Source organism: Leuciscus leuciscus (genome assembly GCF_965113295.1).
Source record: "Leuciscus leuciscus genome assembly, chromosome: 11".
Lineage (NCBI taxonomy): Eukaryota > Metazoa > Chordata > Actinopteri > Cypriniformes > Leuciscidae > Leuciscus > Leuciscus leuciscus.
Genome location: NC_138735.1, coordinates 18,309,601 through 18,326,897, shown reverse-complemented (window position 1 = coordinate 18,326,897; position 17,297 = coordinate 18,309,601). Strand labels below are relative to the sequence as shown.

The window sequence follows — 17,297 nt, the reverse complement described above, 5'->3', positions numbered from 1 at the left end:
TAGCCTGGAATTCTTGGACAGTACAGCAAACAATTGTTCACAATGTTTATTTCATCATGTTTAACAAGTCCCTGTAAACAATTAAACAGCACCTTGTAATTGGAGGCAAAAGCATGGAGATGGAGTGGTCAAAACCCCTCAGGGAAGAAGAGTATAAAACAAGAGTGGCTCGACAGATTCAAAGGAGAAATATGAATTAAAGAGAGCTAAACAAATCTATCTAGCTCCTAAGAAATAACTCCTTAATATTCACTAGACAAATCACAGCAATAAAACGATAGCCATCAATAAATTATAAAAACTTGTTTACACAAAATAAATAGGGACATTAAACTTCTGGAGTCAAGCCTGGTATTATTGCTTTGATTTTACAGTATCCCACGTTCAGAAAAAAAAGAAAAGTGATTGTTTTTTTACGTAACCCGGGACAAAAACAGCACCTTAATTTAATATCCTTACATTTAGTGATGTCTAAAGTACATAGCTGCAACTGTGTCTGGATAAACCTTAGAAAACATGTACAGTGAGGAATGAAGCGTTACCTGATTCCAACTCCATTTGAAACCTTTGTTCATGCATACAACAATTTAAGTACACCATTAACAACATTTTAAGAAATCTAATTCAAGAAACTATTCAGTGTTCTTTAAACATGTGAAGGCACCGCAAAAATATGATACTGAGTCTACCCTCCTTTCCTGACGCACCATGTTGTTTAATCTTCACAGCAACAGCGCATTGGCACCAGAAAATGCATGTAATAAACCTCTAATAAAGATCTACATGCAAAAACAGTGACAGTGGCTTTGGTTTGCACAAAGAACAAACTTTAAAACTGAGCTGGGGATTGTGTGGTATAAATAGGTTTTGCATTACAAACATACAGCCGGTTTGAATGTGAAATTTGGTCCGAAGATATTGTCAAAATAACTTAAGAAAAAAAAAAAATACTACAATCCAAATACAAAACAATGGCCATAATAAAATGGCTCTCAAATAAAACCAGCTGTAAACAAGACAGAATGTTCAAGTTACTATCAGAAAGTGTATCCCAGAGTAAACCTGTTGGTCAAGTGAAAGAAAAAAAGAAAGAAAAGACAAAGGAAATCAAATATTACTGTTAAAACCTTTTCAATTAGATGTCCTTGTCCTATAAAACTGTATCTAACTGTATTGGAAATGCATGTGGAGAGAGAATTCCTGAAGAGTTAAGGCATTTGTTCAAGGAGGTAGATGGCTTCATGGAATTTCCGATTCACGTTCAATACCCACATATTTCAGAGCGTCGGCTTGACTGTATCTGAAAGGGATATGAAAACATTAGGGTAGATTTTATAAATTGCTCCTGAACAAATTATTAATTTCAAGAAAACAATCCTGTGCATTTTTTTTTTACCTGTAGTCAAAGAACAGTTCCTCTCCAGTCTGTATGGCTCTCTTAGCAAATATGCCAATCCTGTGATCCCCATTAACCATCATCACTGTGGGGACAGAGAGGAACACACCATGATGTAACATTTTACACTCTACATCATCTTAGCATAATATCGAGTGATTTACCTTTTGCATAGCAATTGGGGTTCACAGAGTGGTTGGCAAACCTGATCTTGTTTCCTTTCCTAGTTGCATCAACAACAAAGTCTGTGGGTGAAAAGGTGGCAGGTTGTCAGCCAGTGAGGGGGAATGTGAACAGCCAATGTTTGTAAGGAGGAGGTTAGTTACCATTGTTAAGGTTAAACAGGAAGCTGCACATGTATTTGTCATAGACCTTGCCTCTGCGGTCCGCTTCATCCTGGGAGATGATCTAGCAGGGAAAAATAGAAACGTATGTTAAAAGGAAACGCATCACTCTGCATGATGAACTCTGACGTGAAAAAAAAACAAACATATACATGTATATATAAACATCTCACCTCCCCACAGTACTCAGAGATGAACTCATTCTTCTGAACCGGCTCTTTGATGAAGATTCCCCATCCGGCCACATCAGACGGAGCCAGTAGCAAGTGCTAAAAAAAACAGAATAAATAAAGAAAAGTGAGTGTATCAACTAAAGTCGAGCAACAGAATATTAACTTTGTTTATATTTGAGGATAGTGACACTAATCTTCATCCCGATGTGTCAGAATAAAACGCACCTTTTTGGCTCCTCTCTGGATGCTGCAGTTCTTGCAGGAGACGTTTTTACTGTCCCAGTGTTCAGCTGCCCCACAGGTGAGGCACAGGTCTGGGTCACACTCTCGTACGGCCAGGTAACAGGGGCACTGCTTGGTGTTACACTGTGCCTTACAACGGCAACCTGGAAACCGGTTCTGACCTGCAGAGACAGAAAAATAACTCCTGACTCGACATGATATTTTCAAATTAAACAAGGCTGTTATAAAAGGAACGCTTCATATGAACACATAATACCTTTACCTAAAAGTTATAAAAGCTATATATATTTACATTCAGTGCCAATCATTCAAACTCAAGAGCTCTGCTGAAAAACAACTGATTTAAAAAGTAGGTCAAAATGAAATGCTTTCAACTTAGAATAAGAAACCTTTACTACACTATTTTCTCTTTCCAATCCCAAACCACAGATTATTTTCCAGTGTTTCCATATAAACTGGGTGTCACAATGTGCATGCTTGAGCTGGATAACTGGTGTCGGTCTGTGTGTGTGTTAGGGATGCTCCGATCAGGATTTTTGCAGCCGATACCGACTACCGATTTCTTGTCATCATGATTGGCCGATCGCAATCATTCAAGCTTTACATAAGTGATATGCAAGCTCTCTGTTGACTGTGACTGCTAACTTCTTTTCTTTTTTTTTCAGATAAAGTAATACCACAGATGTTGTCTTGGTTATATTATTTACATTATTGTTTTAAATGTTTTAATAAAGAATCGAATAAAAATAGCATAACAAATATTAATTTTACAATGAACATTTAAATAGGCCTTTAAAAACAGAGCTTCCGCAAAACACTATCCATATTAGGATACTTTGTATTATTAAAAAGCCTACAAGACTTTAAAACTGAACATAATTGCAGGCTGTCAATCAATGCAGTTACATTGTAACATCAGCAGGTGGTGGCAAGGGACTGTCTTTATGAGCAAGTCATGGTTAAACGCTGAAGCTGATGTTTCACTTCATACAGTTCAATGGTATTGATTCAATGCTTTGAACAGCGCTGACTCCAGTCATGGAAAAATCTCCTTAAACGTAAACAACGTGATCCTACGACAAAGATAGCGCTTTCTTCTTCTGACAACTGATGGCAAACTGATTTTTTCACAAATATATGACTTAACCTGAATGAGGACAGACGCGGTTAACCACGCACTCAGTTTCCCTGTCACTGTCTGCTGTGTGTGTGTGTGTGTGCGTGTGTCTCAGACACCGAGAGTAAATGACATAGGTGTGATGTTTCTTTAGAACGACATGTGACTGCGACAGTAAAGTTTAACATCACAGCGTGTTTTAAGTCATCAAATAGGGATCAGTTCGTGAGACCGGCCAAATTTCATAGAATGTGTCATAGAATGTGATTATTGGCCGATACCGATCGGAGCAGCCCTAGTGTGTGTATACTCACATTCCGAGCTACACTGGCAGAACTTCTCACAGAAGTTTTGGGCGGTGACACAAGGGCAAGAACTGTCACACGGCTGGCGCGGATGATCACATGGCTGGTAGTTGTACACATGATTGGAGGAGCCATCTGAGAGCATAAATTTCACATAAAAATGCATACTTGCATTCTTACTAAATTTTCACAATAGTGAGCGCACAATCTTGCCATCTAAATGTACGAGCTGGGCTTTCACAGTAAAGAGACAAACCTTTCTTTAGTTGAATTTTCCGACAATGAGTGGCCCACAACCTAGAAGAACCCAAGAAAGAACAACAGGGTTTTTACTTGATTTAAATGCACCAATGATATTGGAAATACTGAAAGCGAAACACAAAATGAAGGGTAGTCAGACTCTTAAAAGTATCACTTTAAAGACATACCTGTGTTTCCTCTTCTTCTTCCTTTGAGGAGTGTTTTCATCTACCGCTGGTGCACGTGCAATGATGCTAGATTCTTTTACCCTGAATTCATAAACCTGACAAGTCCCAAAACAGGAACAACTCTTAAAACAAGAATTCAAAGCACTGTTCTTTTAATTACTGTTTGTGGTAATGTGTTTTAATGTGTGGTAATGTCAGCTCCTTAAAATAATTCCACAGCAATTGTGTAGTTGATTAGCATTAAACAGTATTATTAACACTGCAATATAAAATGACATCAAAAACCCGTCTTCTCAGGTGCACATACCTGTCTACAAGTCTTTGTGCCAATGAGTCTGGCGATAGCGCAGAAGTTGTCATAGTAAGTGCCGATGAGCACTCTGAAGAGAGAGGCCTCAGCGCCACTCCAGTCCACGTTCTCAGGAGGCTCTGAGCTCAACTTCAACTTCACTGGAGTCTGACAGCGAGAGTTTGCCTCTGTACAACAATAACAAAAGATAAATGATTAAATGGAAATAAAATATAATCTGAACAGAATAACAGAAAAAAAGTTAAATCAAATAAATGCATTTTCATGGCTCCAAAACAAATATAAAATCAATTGTGGCATTACTGATTATGTGACGTTATTAGCATGATGGTTGACAACACCCAATCAAATACCCCATCGATGCGATTACATTTCATAGACCCTGAGGATCAATACCTGAGGAGCTTGTGGTCTCATCCTTTTTGTCATCATCATCTTTATCATTACAATCATTTCCATCTGCCCCTCCTTCTCGGTCGCTGTCCGTGTCTTTAGTCTCAGTGTTAACCGTCGGGGTGCTGGGTCTGCTGTTCGGGAGTCTTCCTCGCCGTCTGCCTACGGTGCGCTTAGAAGGGGTCTTGGCACGCTCAGCAACCACCCCTGCTGGGTATTCCCCAACAATGCCATCCTGAGGAGAGGTTAATCAGAGTAAAAAAAAAAAAGTGCAAACACGTTCACAATGAAACTATGATTGCAATTGCAATTTAGAACCAACTCAAACCACACATACTTAAAGGTACACTATGTAACTGTTTTTGTTCAAAATGAACAATTTAACTGAGTCAACATCATCAATCCGTCTTCCAAAAAGTATTTTTGTCTTACCCTGATTCACTATGGTAAGCATATTATAAGGGTTTATATTTTAAACCTGTCGGAATGATTTTCACGTGAAATTGCATAAATACGTCACTCACCCGTGCATGTCTTGTCATATCCGTAAATAGAGAAAAGTGGCTCCGGCTAATTTGGCGCATGTATGGTGTGGGAGTGGCATAGGTTAGTTGTCACAACGAGCGAGAAAGGGTGACATGGAGCATGCTAAATCTCGGACCTCCGAGTAAAAAAAAAAAAACGAAACCGAGGAGAGACTGCTGGCAAAAAGAGAGCATGACACAGCTTGTAATAAAAAGAGAATAAACATTGGCTTGGCTTTTCAGAGATGGCGAGAACTGAGTGATTTGAAAGGTCATAAAATGCTTTGCGCAGAGATGTCGTTTTTTATTACTAAACGGGTGAGTAAGGTATTTTATTGAACAGATAAATTGCCATATGTAGCTCTCAAACAGAGTTTATTGTGAAGCATTATCTATTGTGAAGACTGAAGAGTCATATTCATCCACACAGTCACGCAGAGCCAAAGCACAACCAAAACAATGTTCTTCTGCAAAATGCATGCAGTTTTGTTTTTTTAACCACAAGATGGCCGAGTTACAAAGTGTACCTTTAATCCGGGCTTCAGGATTAACAATATCTTTCATACACTGGCAGACTTTACTAAGTGGAGAAATGCACTTGCCTGAACCATATACATATAGCAATAAATGCCACAAGGTTTGCTGTCCACCAGATTCTCCATGTTCTTACGCTTGTATGTGTTTGGAGTTGCATGAAAAGCTGTAAATCAAAAGAGGAATGCATCTTAAAAAAAAATGATATTTGCACTGAAAAAGGGCTATTCTGATTTTAAAGGTCCAAGGACCGCATTTGCTTACGGTGAAGGAAACAGTCATATTTGAAGCAACGCCTGCAGAAGAGTGTATGGAAGGAGTGCAGACTCTGCTCTCTTTGCACCGATTTTGCATTTGGTCCGTCGATGTTGGGGGTGCATTCAGGAGGAAGAGCCCCTGGGAGTTGCTGCTCCGTGAGTTCTTTATATCTGCAAAAAGATATAGTATCTCAAATTAAAATTATCACAAACCATCGTACTTTGATAAAAATTTTAAAAAGATAATGTGAGATGGATGAGATCTAAATATTAATCTTTTTTTTTTTAAAACACATTTTGAAAGCAAGCTTCACATTATTTGCCCTTCAAAATGTATCAATCATGCGAAACGTTTCCTTGCAGGAGTTCTTTCCTGACATACTTTTCCTTGAGTTCTTCAGTTGAACCTTTATCAGGAAACATGGAAGAAATGGCTTCAAAGATTTTATCAGCGGGAAACTTTTTTGACCCGTCATTGTTGTGACCTGTTGCATAAAAGCAGAGTTAATTAAAGAATGAATTGTATAATAAAACGAGATACTATAACATGTAGCATCATGTAATAAAATGCCTGTTTATTGTCAGCACTAAAGGGCATGTTATAGATTTGTTTTAAAAAAACTGCATTGAACAGGAAAAATATCTGCTGTCCCAAAAATATATATAAATGCTACAATGCTAATAAATGTAACAATGTTACTGTGCACTTCAATAAATCTTTGAGAGCATGTTTAAAAAAAGAAATAATTAAAATGTGTGAAACATTTTTTAACTTCTTAAAATTAGAGATGCACCGATTGATCGGCTGGTGACCGGAATTGGCCGATTTTCACGTGATCGGCCGTGACCGGCGACCGGCCGGTCAGTCTGACAAATACCGATTTTATGCCGGTCAAATGCACTCGGGCATTTAGTTTTGAATTTGCGTGTTTTAACAAGAACTGGAGTAGGCAATGTCAGAAAAGAAAACGAAGACTAATATTTATAGAAAATGTACCCATTTAAACTTGTTTTATTATTCAGTTTGTACAAGTGATTGCAATAGGCCTGTGTGTGTGTGTGCTTTGAGAAATATCTTTATACTGCAAGCAAGGCTATATTTATTTAATTTTTTATTTATATATTATTTTATCGCCATTCCCTGTTTTCATACAGACGTTTAGTTTGCTAAATACATGTATAAAAAAATGATTGGATATTGAATGTGAAAAGGAAATGGTTCTTCCATAACACTGCACTTTAGATGTGTGTGAATTACCCACACCTGGAGTAATTTATATAGTTCTATTTTATAGCATTTATCTGTTCAAAAAAATATGTACTATGCAAAATATAAAATGTTCTATTACAGAAAAGATATAAAATAAATATTTGTGTGTGCTGTAAAGTGGTTAGAAAAAATGAAATCGGAATCGGCTAAAATCGGTATCGGCAGGTCAAGCTTAATGAAAAATCGGAATCGGCCCAGAAAATTGTAATCGGTGCATCTCTACTTAAAATCTGTATCAAAACAGATTCTAAGAAGACTTTAAACTTTTTTTTTTACATACTTTACTCTAAAAATCATTAAAATTGTCTTACTCTCAGAAATCAGTAGGTCATGGTGGGAGTCTTCAGCATCATCTTTTCCATCACAGAGGTCCATCTTCTCAAACTTGCAATCATGCTGATCCTCCTCTTCATCATCTTCCTCATTATCACTGTACTGATTAAGTGCGTTCACTAGCTCCACAAAGATCTCATCATTTATGAAGCCACACTCTACACACAAAGCAAAACATAGAGCAAGAAATCAATACCCTTTTCAGGATTTTTGCAAGTGTGTAAATGTTAGCTCTGCTTAAGCAGATAACTGTGACTCAATTCTTAAAGGGATAGTTCCCCCCAAAATTAAAATTGTCACGATTTAGTCATCTACATCGTACTAAAACTTTATGCTCTTTTTTTTTTTTGTGGAACCTTTTAATAGCTTTCCACTCTGTTTTTAGTGAAGTATTGCTTTAAAAGACAAAACCCACCAAATTATTTAAATATGAAAAAAAACCTGATCCCTAACCTCTATCTCCGTGAACTTTTCCATCATAATTTTTAATAAGTTCTTCAATGAAGGTGCCATCTTGATCAAGGATTTCATCACCCATGTAAGGGATGTTGTGCAATACCGTCTCATCTTCAACCTTAAACAGAATACAAGATTAAAAGCCTGTATTTTAATACTTTGATTTCTGCTAATACACAAGGAATTTGGTTTTACCATAAAGTTTTGCTGGAGTGGAGACCATGAGTACATGACAGGCACAGAGGCCACAGCGTTCAGCGTTTTGAGAGGAATGACTTGTCTGGAGAACTCTGAGAAGCCACTGTCAACAGTGCACTGCAAAAATGATTCAGTCGTGTTAGATCTCAATGACGGTCACTATTTATAACACACCTTTATGTTTTTGAAAGGTAACATTAAAAAGTCATTTACTAAGACATTTGCAGAGTAATGATCAATTTACTATAAACACCATTTACTTCGAAAGACCAAAAACACATGGCAAAACACAAAAAGAAATGAGACATAGAAAGAAAAAATGAATGACATTGAGGAAAATGGCAAAAGCATGAGTGGCATTAAAAACACACTTCAGGAGAATCTGAATTAGAGAATTTGTTCTGACCTCTCTGGTCCCACGCAAGGAGCTCACAGGTGTCATAATATGAACAGGTTGTATCCGTCTCAGTTTCCATTCCTGGTTCAATATGTCCGTACGCTCCAATATCTTCTGTCTGTTGGAGCTGAACATGCTCTGTACAGTAAGAAAATAAATGTTAATGTGAGAACCTCCAGTAGAAAGGCAGACAACATTGTTTCCAACATTGTGATTATGTTATACATAATAACAGTGCATTTGCACTGTCCACATCACGTGACACCTAAATGCATGACCAACACCAGACTATACAAGCAGCTTAATCTCTGCTGTATAAGCGCATGGATCACCTTGACCTCGTCTGCCCTCCTGAAACGTTTGAGCTGCCGCAGTCGCATGTACTCAGACTTCACTCGCCGCCTCCAGCAAACAGGACCCTTCTCCGATTTCCTCCCGGTTAATCCCATGGCTTCCCTATAGACATACAGTATGGTTTTAGATTTCATTGTAGGCACACTAAAGAAACATACAACATGGAGGTATACCATGTAGGCTATACCAGTAAAACACACACACAGTTTTCATATGCAATGAAGTGACAGATCAATTCTCTTGCCACATGGCTTTAAAGTTATTGCATATGATATTTACTTAACATCTCAATTGTTTCTCTTTGACAGCAATAAGAATAAATAGAGACTTTTGCCGCAAATTTCATAAGCAATCTCAACAATGTCTCAGCCTGTGCTCAGATTTGCTGGGATAAAAGACTGCAATCAAGCCAGATTTCAAAATGAACTCAAAGATTTCTCATCAATTTTTCCAAGAAATTATCCAAGTAATAGATCTTATGCACCTTCGGCATATCTATTTTTTGACATTAATGTAAAAGAGGTTGTGAGGGATATAAGAACCTTCAATGTTTCAATGTTGTTTACAAAACATACTTAGTACTAACTGCCCAGCCGATAAAAACAAGACTAAGGTCTATGCTGAACCAAAATAGTTATGGTTATGTACTCTTACTGTATATCAATGGAATTATTAGTGTCTCCTAATTAATTTGTCATAAAGCATTTTGGGAGATAGTTTAAACTTAACTGAAACATACCTAAGAGCTCCTTAAAGCCTCCTGAGCTATGAACATAATTTTCCTCTGAGAACCACTGAACAAAACCACCTCTATTACTGTAGAGATTATCTAACATGCTGCGGATACGTAGGCTGAAAACCCGAGCAGCTGAGCCATGTGGTGGCGTGCAAGACAGTGACAAAGTGCCACTTGTAACTTCACAAGATTTCCCAGTCTTCTCCGCAACACCACAAAAATCACATACTCAATCTAAATGTAGTAAGATGAGAAATTTGGGGGAATAGCCCTTATTATCCATGAATGAACTTCATATGAAACGTCCTGCAATTGTATTAGGGTACACCTTTATTCCAAAAGCTGGGATTTGTTATCCCGGGTGTTGGTGTGACAGGTGTATGCTCTCAATAGCGCCCCTGCTGGTGTAATAAACATACTGAAGTGACGTCTACTTGAAAACTGAAACAAAACCTTATAGCACGTTTCAAAGCAATGTTTTCTCACAAAACTTAACGAAATCAGTAGGTCTTGATATAACAATTAAGAAATTACACGGATGAACTAATAAAAGGCTTACAATTGCGATGCTAAAGGAATAGTTCAACCAATATTGATAAATCTGTCTTCATTTACTCACCCTCATGGTCTTCTAAACCTGTGTGACTTTTATTCTTCTGAGTTACACACATACAGATGTTAAGCAGAATGACAGTCTTAGTCACCATTCACTTCCATTGCATCTTTTTCCCCATACAATGAAAGTGAATGGTGACTACAAAACCCTTGTTTCCTTCCACGGAAGAAAGCAAGTCATACAGGTTTGGAACAAAGTGAGTGTTAGTAAATGATGACAGATTTTTCATTTTTCACTGAATTATCCCTTACACTTCATTATGACTTGACAGCAGAGTATAACAGGCACAATTTGACTACTGTCTGTAATCAAACCTAACACGACTGTTGGCCTTGCAGTGTTTCAATTCAAAGTTCTTTAAAGTCGCTAACTGGTTAACGTTAGCTGGGCTGTCTTAACCAGAAACTAAATGTGATTTCACAAACACTGAGACTACTGTCTCTTAACTGTTTTCTTCTAGAGCCTACCTGAAGGAGGAGACCAGTCCACATCCAAACAAACGACTTTTTCCGTCAGTCTGTCGGCGCCGTCCCTAAGTGAAGATGAGCGGTTAACTGAGCTAGCTAACTAAGCTAGCTCGCGGTAAAGGGTCCTTTCACCTCCGCGCGTCCGCGTTACCAATACCGGCGAGCCTCGATAAACAAAAGACAGGCGTTTAATTCGCCTTTAGCTCTTCTAGCATCTATTTCGTCAGGCGTCTTTCCTTCTCTTTAGTGTGACAGGCTGTAAGCGAATTTGAAATGTATGTAATTTTTTAATATTTCCGTTTCTGTAAGTATTCAAACCCGCTCAGTGTGTCGTTTATACTCAGAATTCGCCGCCCACCTCGCGCACTGCAGAATCAACGAGCGCCAAACAGATGAGCCAATCAGAACAAGCCATGTTCGAGCTGGTCATTGTTACGTGTTTTGATTGGTTAGATCCTATCAGGGACTGGGCGAATCGGATGCGTGACTGCAGTGGGGGACATGCGAAGAAGTTCTCTTTGTTCTTCATTTTGAATTTCAAAATGTATTTCAACGAATACAGTTTTGTAAAACTACTAAACCGGCGCGCAATATGTCATTGTCAGTCTTCGGATTTTCATAATTGCTGCGAATATCGTCAGCAAAGATCAGCAGATGTTAATGTATTTAAGATATAGTATAACGTTAATGCAAAGATTTGCGCTTTTGCAGGGCTGCCAACTTTTGAGCTTAGCTTGGAGTGAGAATTATTGATTAGGGGATGTAAAAAGAAAAAATCTTGCATCACAATAAGTGTATTGTGATTATCAAAACAATTGAGTAACTAAACAGAATTTTATTAGATTTAGTGACAACATGTTACAATGTTTACATGGTACAATTTCTGGTAAGTTACGGTTTTTATTATTGCTTGACGCAAATTTCAAGATTTCAATTCAGTTCTTGTGATTTGATTAAATATTTACTAATTTGCATAAATATTATGTACACAAGATAGACGTAAATTTTTCTCAAGAAAAAAAAATCTCACCTAATGCTGTAAACATACAGAGAGCCCTATCAGCTGGTAGTATTATTTAAGGTTAAAAATAACTCAAATTAGCCGCTTTTGTTACTTTCTTCTAGTACAGACAGAAGAAAAAGCACGATGTAGTTGTGGCATATACTGGAAGAAAACAGTTCCATATGGCCTGTAAGTCGATATATTCAACATGTCAGTCTATTTTCGACTTCCTGTAGACTGTGTTTGGACTTGGGTCAACCGGTTCATTAAGTACCACCCACTCCAAACGGGGGCAATGACATCACAATAGTGATGGACAGTCCGAATCACTTCCCCGTGCCGGTTCTTCTGAACAGTTAGAAAAACGATGCAGAGACTAGTCTATACATCATCACATGGTCCCTGACACCACACCATGCCACAATGTTATTTTAAAAAGTCCAAAGCCATAGGGACAGTTTAACACGTTCTACGCGGACATATGAAACAAACACAAAAAGAGCTTTTTGGCAGCAAACACTTAATATGGGTTTGGTTCATTCAGGGATAAAAAAGTATCCCGTGTGTAAAATGAAAAACTCTGCTGTATCTTTAATGCTGTGGGCCTTTCTGCCAGAGGTCCTGGACATCTCGTTCAGATACATGGCATCATGGATTCAATCAAATACCAACAGATAAAAATCAAAACCCTGACAGCCTGTGCTAGAAATCTTATAACGGGCCACGTTTGGATCTTCCAACAGGACAGTGATCCAAAAACAAACATCAAAACAAATATGGGTCACTGAGCACAAAACCAAGCCTCTGCAATGGCCACCCCAGTCCCCAGACCTGAACCCTATAGAAAATGAGTGGGCTGAACTGAAGAGAAGAAGCGCCAACATGGATCTGGGAATCTGAAGGATCTGGAGAGATTCTGTATGGAGGAATGCTCTCTGATCTCTTGTCAGGTGTTCTCCAAACTCATCAGGCATTATAGGAGAAGACTCAGAGCTGTTATCTTGAAAAAAAGGAGGTTGTAAAAAGTATTTAATAAAAGGGTGCAAATAATTGTTCCCAATGTGTTTGAGAAAAACATTTATTTCATAATGTGATTCCCCCCCCCCCCCCCCCCTAGTTTTCTTTGGAAAATGATAGTAAATTATTATAAGAATTTGTAATACAGATTTACAAATGTGATTAAAATCAATCAGCTTGATTTTATGTCTGGGTCTAAAATAGCAAAGGACCATTTTTATAGGACTATCTCGGTCTCAACTTCGTTTCAAGTGAAAATACCATTTTACCAATGGTTTATGAGCACTATTCCTTTATAGCACATTATCACCATTTAAGCTTTTAAAAATATACTACAATCTCCAGACACCAATATTTTAATGATTCTTCAAACATGAAATCCATATTGGGCAACTGACATGGAGACAAAGGTTAGATTTGCACATTTTCAGTACTACAGTAAACCATGAGTGTATATTAGCACTGTTCTGAAGCATCTGATGGAACGTTTGGACTTGAACATTGAAGTGACATCAAGATTTAACAACCAGATGAGATTAAATAGGCTGGTCATCAAGAATTGAGTATACAACCACAGCGTATTTATGACAACCACTCCATTTACATTTTTACATTATTTTATTTAAAAGACTTGGGAGAAATAAACAGTGCTTGGTTTGGAATGAAAATACTGAATGTTTTGATCCCAGAAACAAAAGAAAGTACAAAAACAAATCAAAACATTCTCTTTTCTAAAGGTCTCCAAGACCCCAGAATACTTCCATTCTCAGGGAACTGCATTTATATAAAGTTCATGGTTTCTATAAATCTCTTAGAGCTCATCTTTTGTGTGTGATAACTTTGTGGCGTGTTTTTCCACAAATTTGCTCAATTCCTCCAAGTCTCTTTTGCCACCTTCAAATTTGACTGGGATCTGCTTGTTGTTGCTGGGAGCAAAGTAGATCGTAGGGAAGCCCTCTACTTTATAACTGTCGTGGGGCACATCATTAGCAGTGGCATCCATTTTGGCAATGACAAGATTCTTCTCGTTCTTGTATTTCTTTCCAAGAGCTGTGTAATCTGGATCCAGCTTTTTACAGTGGCCACACCATGGTGCATAGAACTCTATAAGGACATCTTTCTTTGAATCCATGACAATGTCATCAAAAGTCTTGCCCACCACAACCTTCACTGGTCCTTTGTTGCTCTTGGGAATAGGCTGAGACTTTACAATAGGTTTCAGCTTACCTGTCAGAGAAGAAAAGATATGTAGTCATCAATTTGAACTTTGTGGCAACAAAAGTAGTGCTCAACAACACCAATGCAAGACTTAGAAAAACCTCTTACAATAATGGTTTAATATTTAACTCAATATTTCAACAATCATTCTTAAGCCTTAAGTTGTACAACCATGTCCATTTCATAAGGAATACATAAACCAATAACTTACCTTTCTTGAAGGCCATGATAAAGCTTCGGAGCACATCAGAGTCAAATTCTTCTGGCTCCATGGCATATTTCTTCCCTCCTTCACCAATAATTCCAGCATTCACCTCCTCCCCGCTTTCACTGAGTCCAAGGCTCTTCAGTTCATCAGCATAGTCTTCCTCATCCGCAATAGCAAATGTGTACTCTGGGAAGTCATTTGCTACTTCAAGCACTTTGCTCCTCCAAAACTGTGTGGCTGGGTGGAAATCATTTGTGTGTCAGTAGTGAACAAAAGCATTTGCATTGTGCGCTACAGGTATGATCTTAATTCCTTTTACACGGCTTTGCTACATACCAACTCTGTAGTCAAAACTGAAGTCCACTCCATAGTAAACAACCACAAGAGGTCTTGTGGTGTATCTCTTTGCTTCGTTGCTCTGTTTTCTGTGTCCAACCAAAGGTAGTATGTTTTTCTTGAAGAATTCTTGAACTTCTGAAGCAGGTGTGGAGTCCTTTAGGAAAAAAAAAAAAATCTTTTAGGGAAACTTGAATTGGGGTTTGTCACATTTACCATAGTTCACAGGCAAAATCCAGTCATTAAATGGGAATATAACCAATTAGGGATTTTTAACTTGAGGGTGAAAGCCTTCCCCACACGGATTTCGCAATGGGTTTCAGTTGGTAACGTGAATTTTCCACATTGACCAACAGAAAATGGTTTGGTTTGAAAGTAACTTCTTAGCGGTTTTTGCCCACCTTATCGGTAAAGTTACCACACCTTATAACAATAGTGCCATGCTTGGTTTGCAAAGATCTCACAGAAACATTAAAGATGCAGAACTTACTTTAATTGTTAGTGAATGAGATGCTGGCTCATATTTAGACCTAAACTTCTCTGGATGGAGCATGACTACTTCACCAGGTGAAGCCTTGAGGAATTTTGCGACTTCATTGTTGAACGTATGCATAAATTTGTAGTCATCTCGCAGAGAGTTACCTGCAGCAAAAGAAAACAAGTTGTTAGAAAAAAATGTATAAAGATTAAATCTCATTCATTTGAGAAGGAAGACTTTCAGACAGCATAATACACACATGCTTCTTGATAGATCTCATATGCTGCATCTTCTTCACTGGAGAAAACACCTACAATAACAGCATCATCTCCATCTCTGAGGATCTCCTGAACCTGTTTCAGTGTCTGCACCTGCTTTGATGGAGGACCCGCCTGGTCTGACATATAATCAACAATACCTAGAAGAAAAAGAATGAAGAGACTGAAATTTCTAACGATTCACCAAGTCACCGAGACAACGGGTGAATGCCTACCGAACTTCTCCCGTGGACCATTGTAATCGAAAGCTTTGCCCTTTCTGAAGATTTTAAGGGTTGGGTAGCCAGACACACCAAACCGCGTCGCTAAATCACTCTCTGTAGTGCCATCTACTTTAGCCAGTGGAATAGGAGGAGTGCGATTGCTGAGCTCTTGAGCTGCCTTCTCATACTCAGGAGCGAGTCTCTTACAGTGGCCACACCTGTTTGAATTTAAACATGGTATTCTCAAAAAGACACACTGATGGTTTAGAAAGAAGGCAAAGAGGTTACATGCTGAGTTAATAAATAAGCTTCATGGGACTCTAAATATACAAACCAAGGTGCATAGAACTCCACCAGAATGATGTCTGCATTGTTCACCACATCATCAAAATTATCCTTAGTCAAGACTAGGGTGGCCTCTGGAGGAGGTTTCCAGTCTGGTTGGGCAACTTCTTTAACCCGTTCCACGATGGCTGGAAAAATGAAAGTTAAAACCATGCTTGATTAACAATACACCAGGAAAGAAACTGATTACAAATAATAAATAATAAAAAATCCATTTAAATGAAGTTTAAGTGCACTCACCATGCTCACTTCTGTCCCCATCATAGTCCACCGGCTCCCCTTTTTTGAGTATTTTGATGGTGGGATATCCAGACACTTCAAACCTACTGCCCAGAGCACTAGCCTTAGTGGCATCAACCTTTGCCACAGGAATAGGTGGGTCATTCTCCTTTAGTGTCTGAGCGATCTTCTCATACTCAGGAGCAAACTGTTTGCAATGGCCACACCTGAAAAAGTTTAATATTTACATGACCAAGGTCTTTGACAGGCAATGACTTGTCTCCTACTGATGTGGAGGGGAAAAAAAACAAAAAAACCTTACCATGGTGCATAGAACTCCACCAATACTGTGTCTTTGCCTTCCATAAAGGTTTCAAAGTTTTCATCTGTCAGCACCAGCACCCCATTCTCCTCCTTCACTTCAGTGTCATCTGCATCATCATCATCATCCTCATCGTCATCTTCCTCTCCTAGATCTTCAGCTGAATCTAATATATTTAACAAATATGAAATGGATTAAGCTAAATCATTATTTCCTGTTTCCTCGATACTTTTCTTAGTTTTTTCCTAAGTCTTTGTTGAGGTGCAACAAAAAAATGTTTTATGGTCTCCACAACAGTCTAACATGCTGTGTTGCCCTAAACAACAATAATGCATCAAGCTTGCTAGCAAATGCAACGGCTCTGAATATCTCAAAACACTCAAAAGACTTTTAGATATTAGCATCCTGCAAGATCTTACCATCTTTGGCATCTTCTTCGCATCGGCTTGGTATTATGAAGTGTGTCACTCCAAGCAGCACAATCAATAGAAGGGTTATTTTCTTCATGATCTGTAATATTCACGCCTCCTTTAGTTAGCTTGATGGATTAAACCGAGGTGCATACACTGCTAACGGTAATAAATACTGTGTTAGTTATGATATTGCTTGGATTAAATGATTTTTGCTCAGCTCATCACAGATCACGCATTTTTCTCTCAATGCTATTTTATCACTTCGCTTCCCCACACCTTTACTTGAACTTGTCTGACTTGCCACGCTCTGATTGGCTGGTAGCGCAAAGACTTGGCCAATCATCGATCGCCACTCAAGTCCGCAGCTCATGCACGTTCAAAACTGCAATTGGGTGGTCTGTCATGG

At 38.4% G+C, this 17,297-nt stretch overlaps 2 protein-coding genes across 2 annotated transcripts; both read right to left on the bottom strand.

Moving 5' to 3' along the window:
* Positions 1 to 31: 31 nt before the first annotated feature.
* Positions 32 to 11,220, bottom strand: ezh2 (enhancer of zeste 2 polycomb repressive complex 2 subunit). The gene is made up of 20 exons (XM_082183898.1): positions 10,852 to 11,220; positions 9,011 to 9,134; positions 8,688 to 8,816; positions 8,279 to 8,398; positions 8,081 to 8,201; positions 7,606 to 7,785; positions 6,407 to 6,509; positions 6,032 to 6,195; positions 5,836 to 5,933; positions 4,713 to 4,944; positions 4,314 to 4,483; positions 4,007 to 4,101; positions 3,835 to 3,875; positions 3,588 to 3,713; positions 2,139 to 2,317; positions 1,914 to 2,009; positions 1,723 to 1,804; positions 1,561 to 1,641; positions 1,397 to 1,481; positions 32 to 1,300 (listed from the first exon to the last, which is right to left on the bottom strand). Exons 2-20 carry the CDS (start codon positions 9,125 to 9,127, stop codon positions 1,240 to 1,242), a joined length of 2,280 nt encoding a protein of 759 aa, XP_082040024.1. The 5' UTR covers positions 9,128 to 9,134; positions 10,852 to 11,220; the 3' UTR covers positions 32 to 1,239.
* Positions 11,221 to 13,470: 2,250 nt separating this feature from the next.
* Positions 13,471 to 17,186, bottom strand: pdia4 (protein disulfide isomerase family A, member 4). Its single transcript, XM_082183857.1, has 10 exons — positions 16,898 to 17,186; positions 16,479 to 16,644; positions 16,178 to 16,383; positions 15,927 to 16,065; positions 15,605 to 15,810; positions 15,371 to 15,529; positions 15,124 to 15,275; positions 14,634 to 14,790; positions 14,301 to 14,534; positions 13,471 to 14,098 (listed from the first exon to the last, which is right to left on the bottom strand). Exons 1-10 carry the CDS (start codon positions 16,983 to 16,985, stop codon positions 13,683 to 13,685), a joined length of 1,923 nt encoding a protein of 640 aa, XP_082039983.1. The 5' UTR covers positions 16,986 to 17,186; the 3' UTR covers positions 13,471 to 13,682.
* Positions 17,187 to 17,297: the final 111 nt, after the last annotated feature.

Coding starts and splice junctions, on each gene's coding strand:
- ezh2 (XM_082183898.1), bottom strand. CDS start 9,127: ATGGGATTAACCGGGAGGAAATCGGAGAAGGGTCCTGTTTGCTGGAGG. Junction 4,945..5,835: donor GCTATATGTATATGGTTCAG/GCAAGTGCATTT, acceptor ACCTCTCCTCAG/GATGGCATTGTTGGGGAATA. Junction 2,318..3,587: donor CTGCCAGTGTAGCTCGGAAT/GTGAGTATACAC, acceptor CTGTCTCTGCAG/GTCAGAACCGGTTTCCAGGT.
- pdia4 (XM_082183857.1), bottom strand. CDS start 16,985: ATGAAGAAAATAACCCTTCTATTGATTGTGCTGCTTGGAGTGACACAC. Junction 16,066..16,177: donor TGGGGACAGAAGTGAGCATG/GTGAGTGCACTT, acceptor TCATTTTTCCAG/CCATCGTGGAACGGGTTAAA. Junction 14,791..15,123: donor CTCATTCACTAACAATTAAA/GTAAGTTCTGCA, acceptor TTTTTCCTAAAG/GACTCCACACCTGCTTCAGA.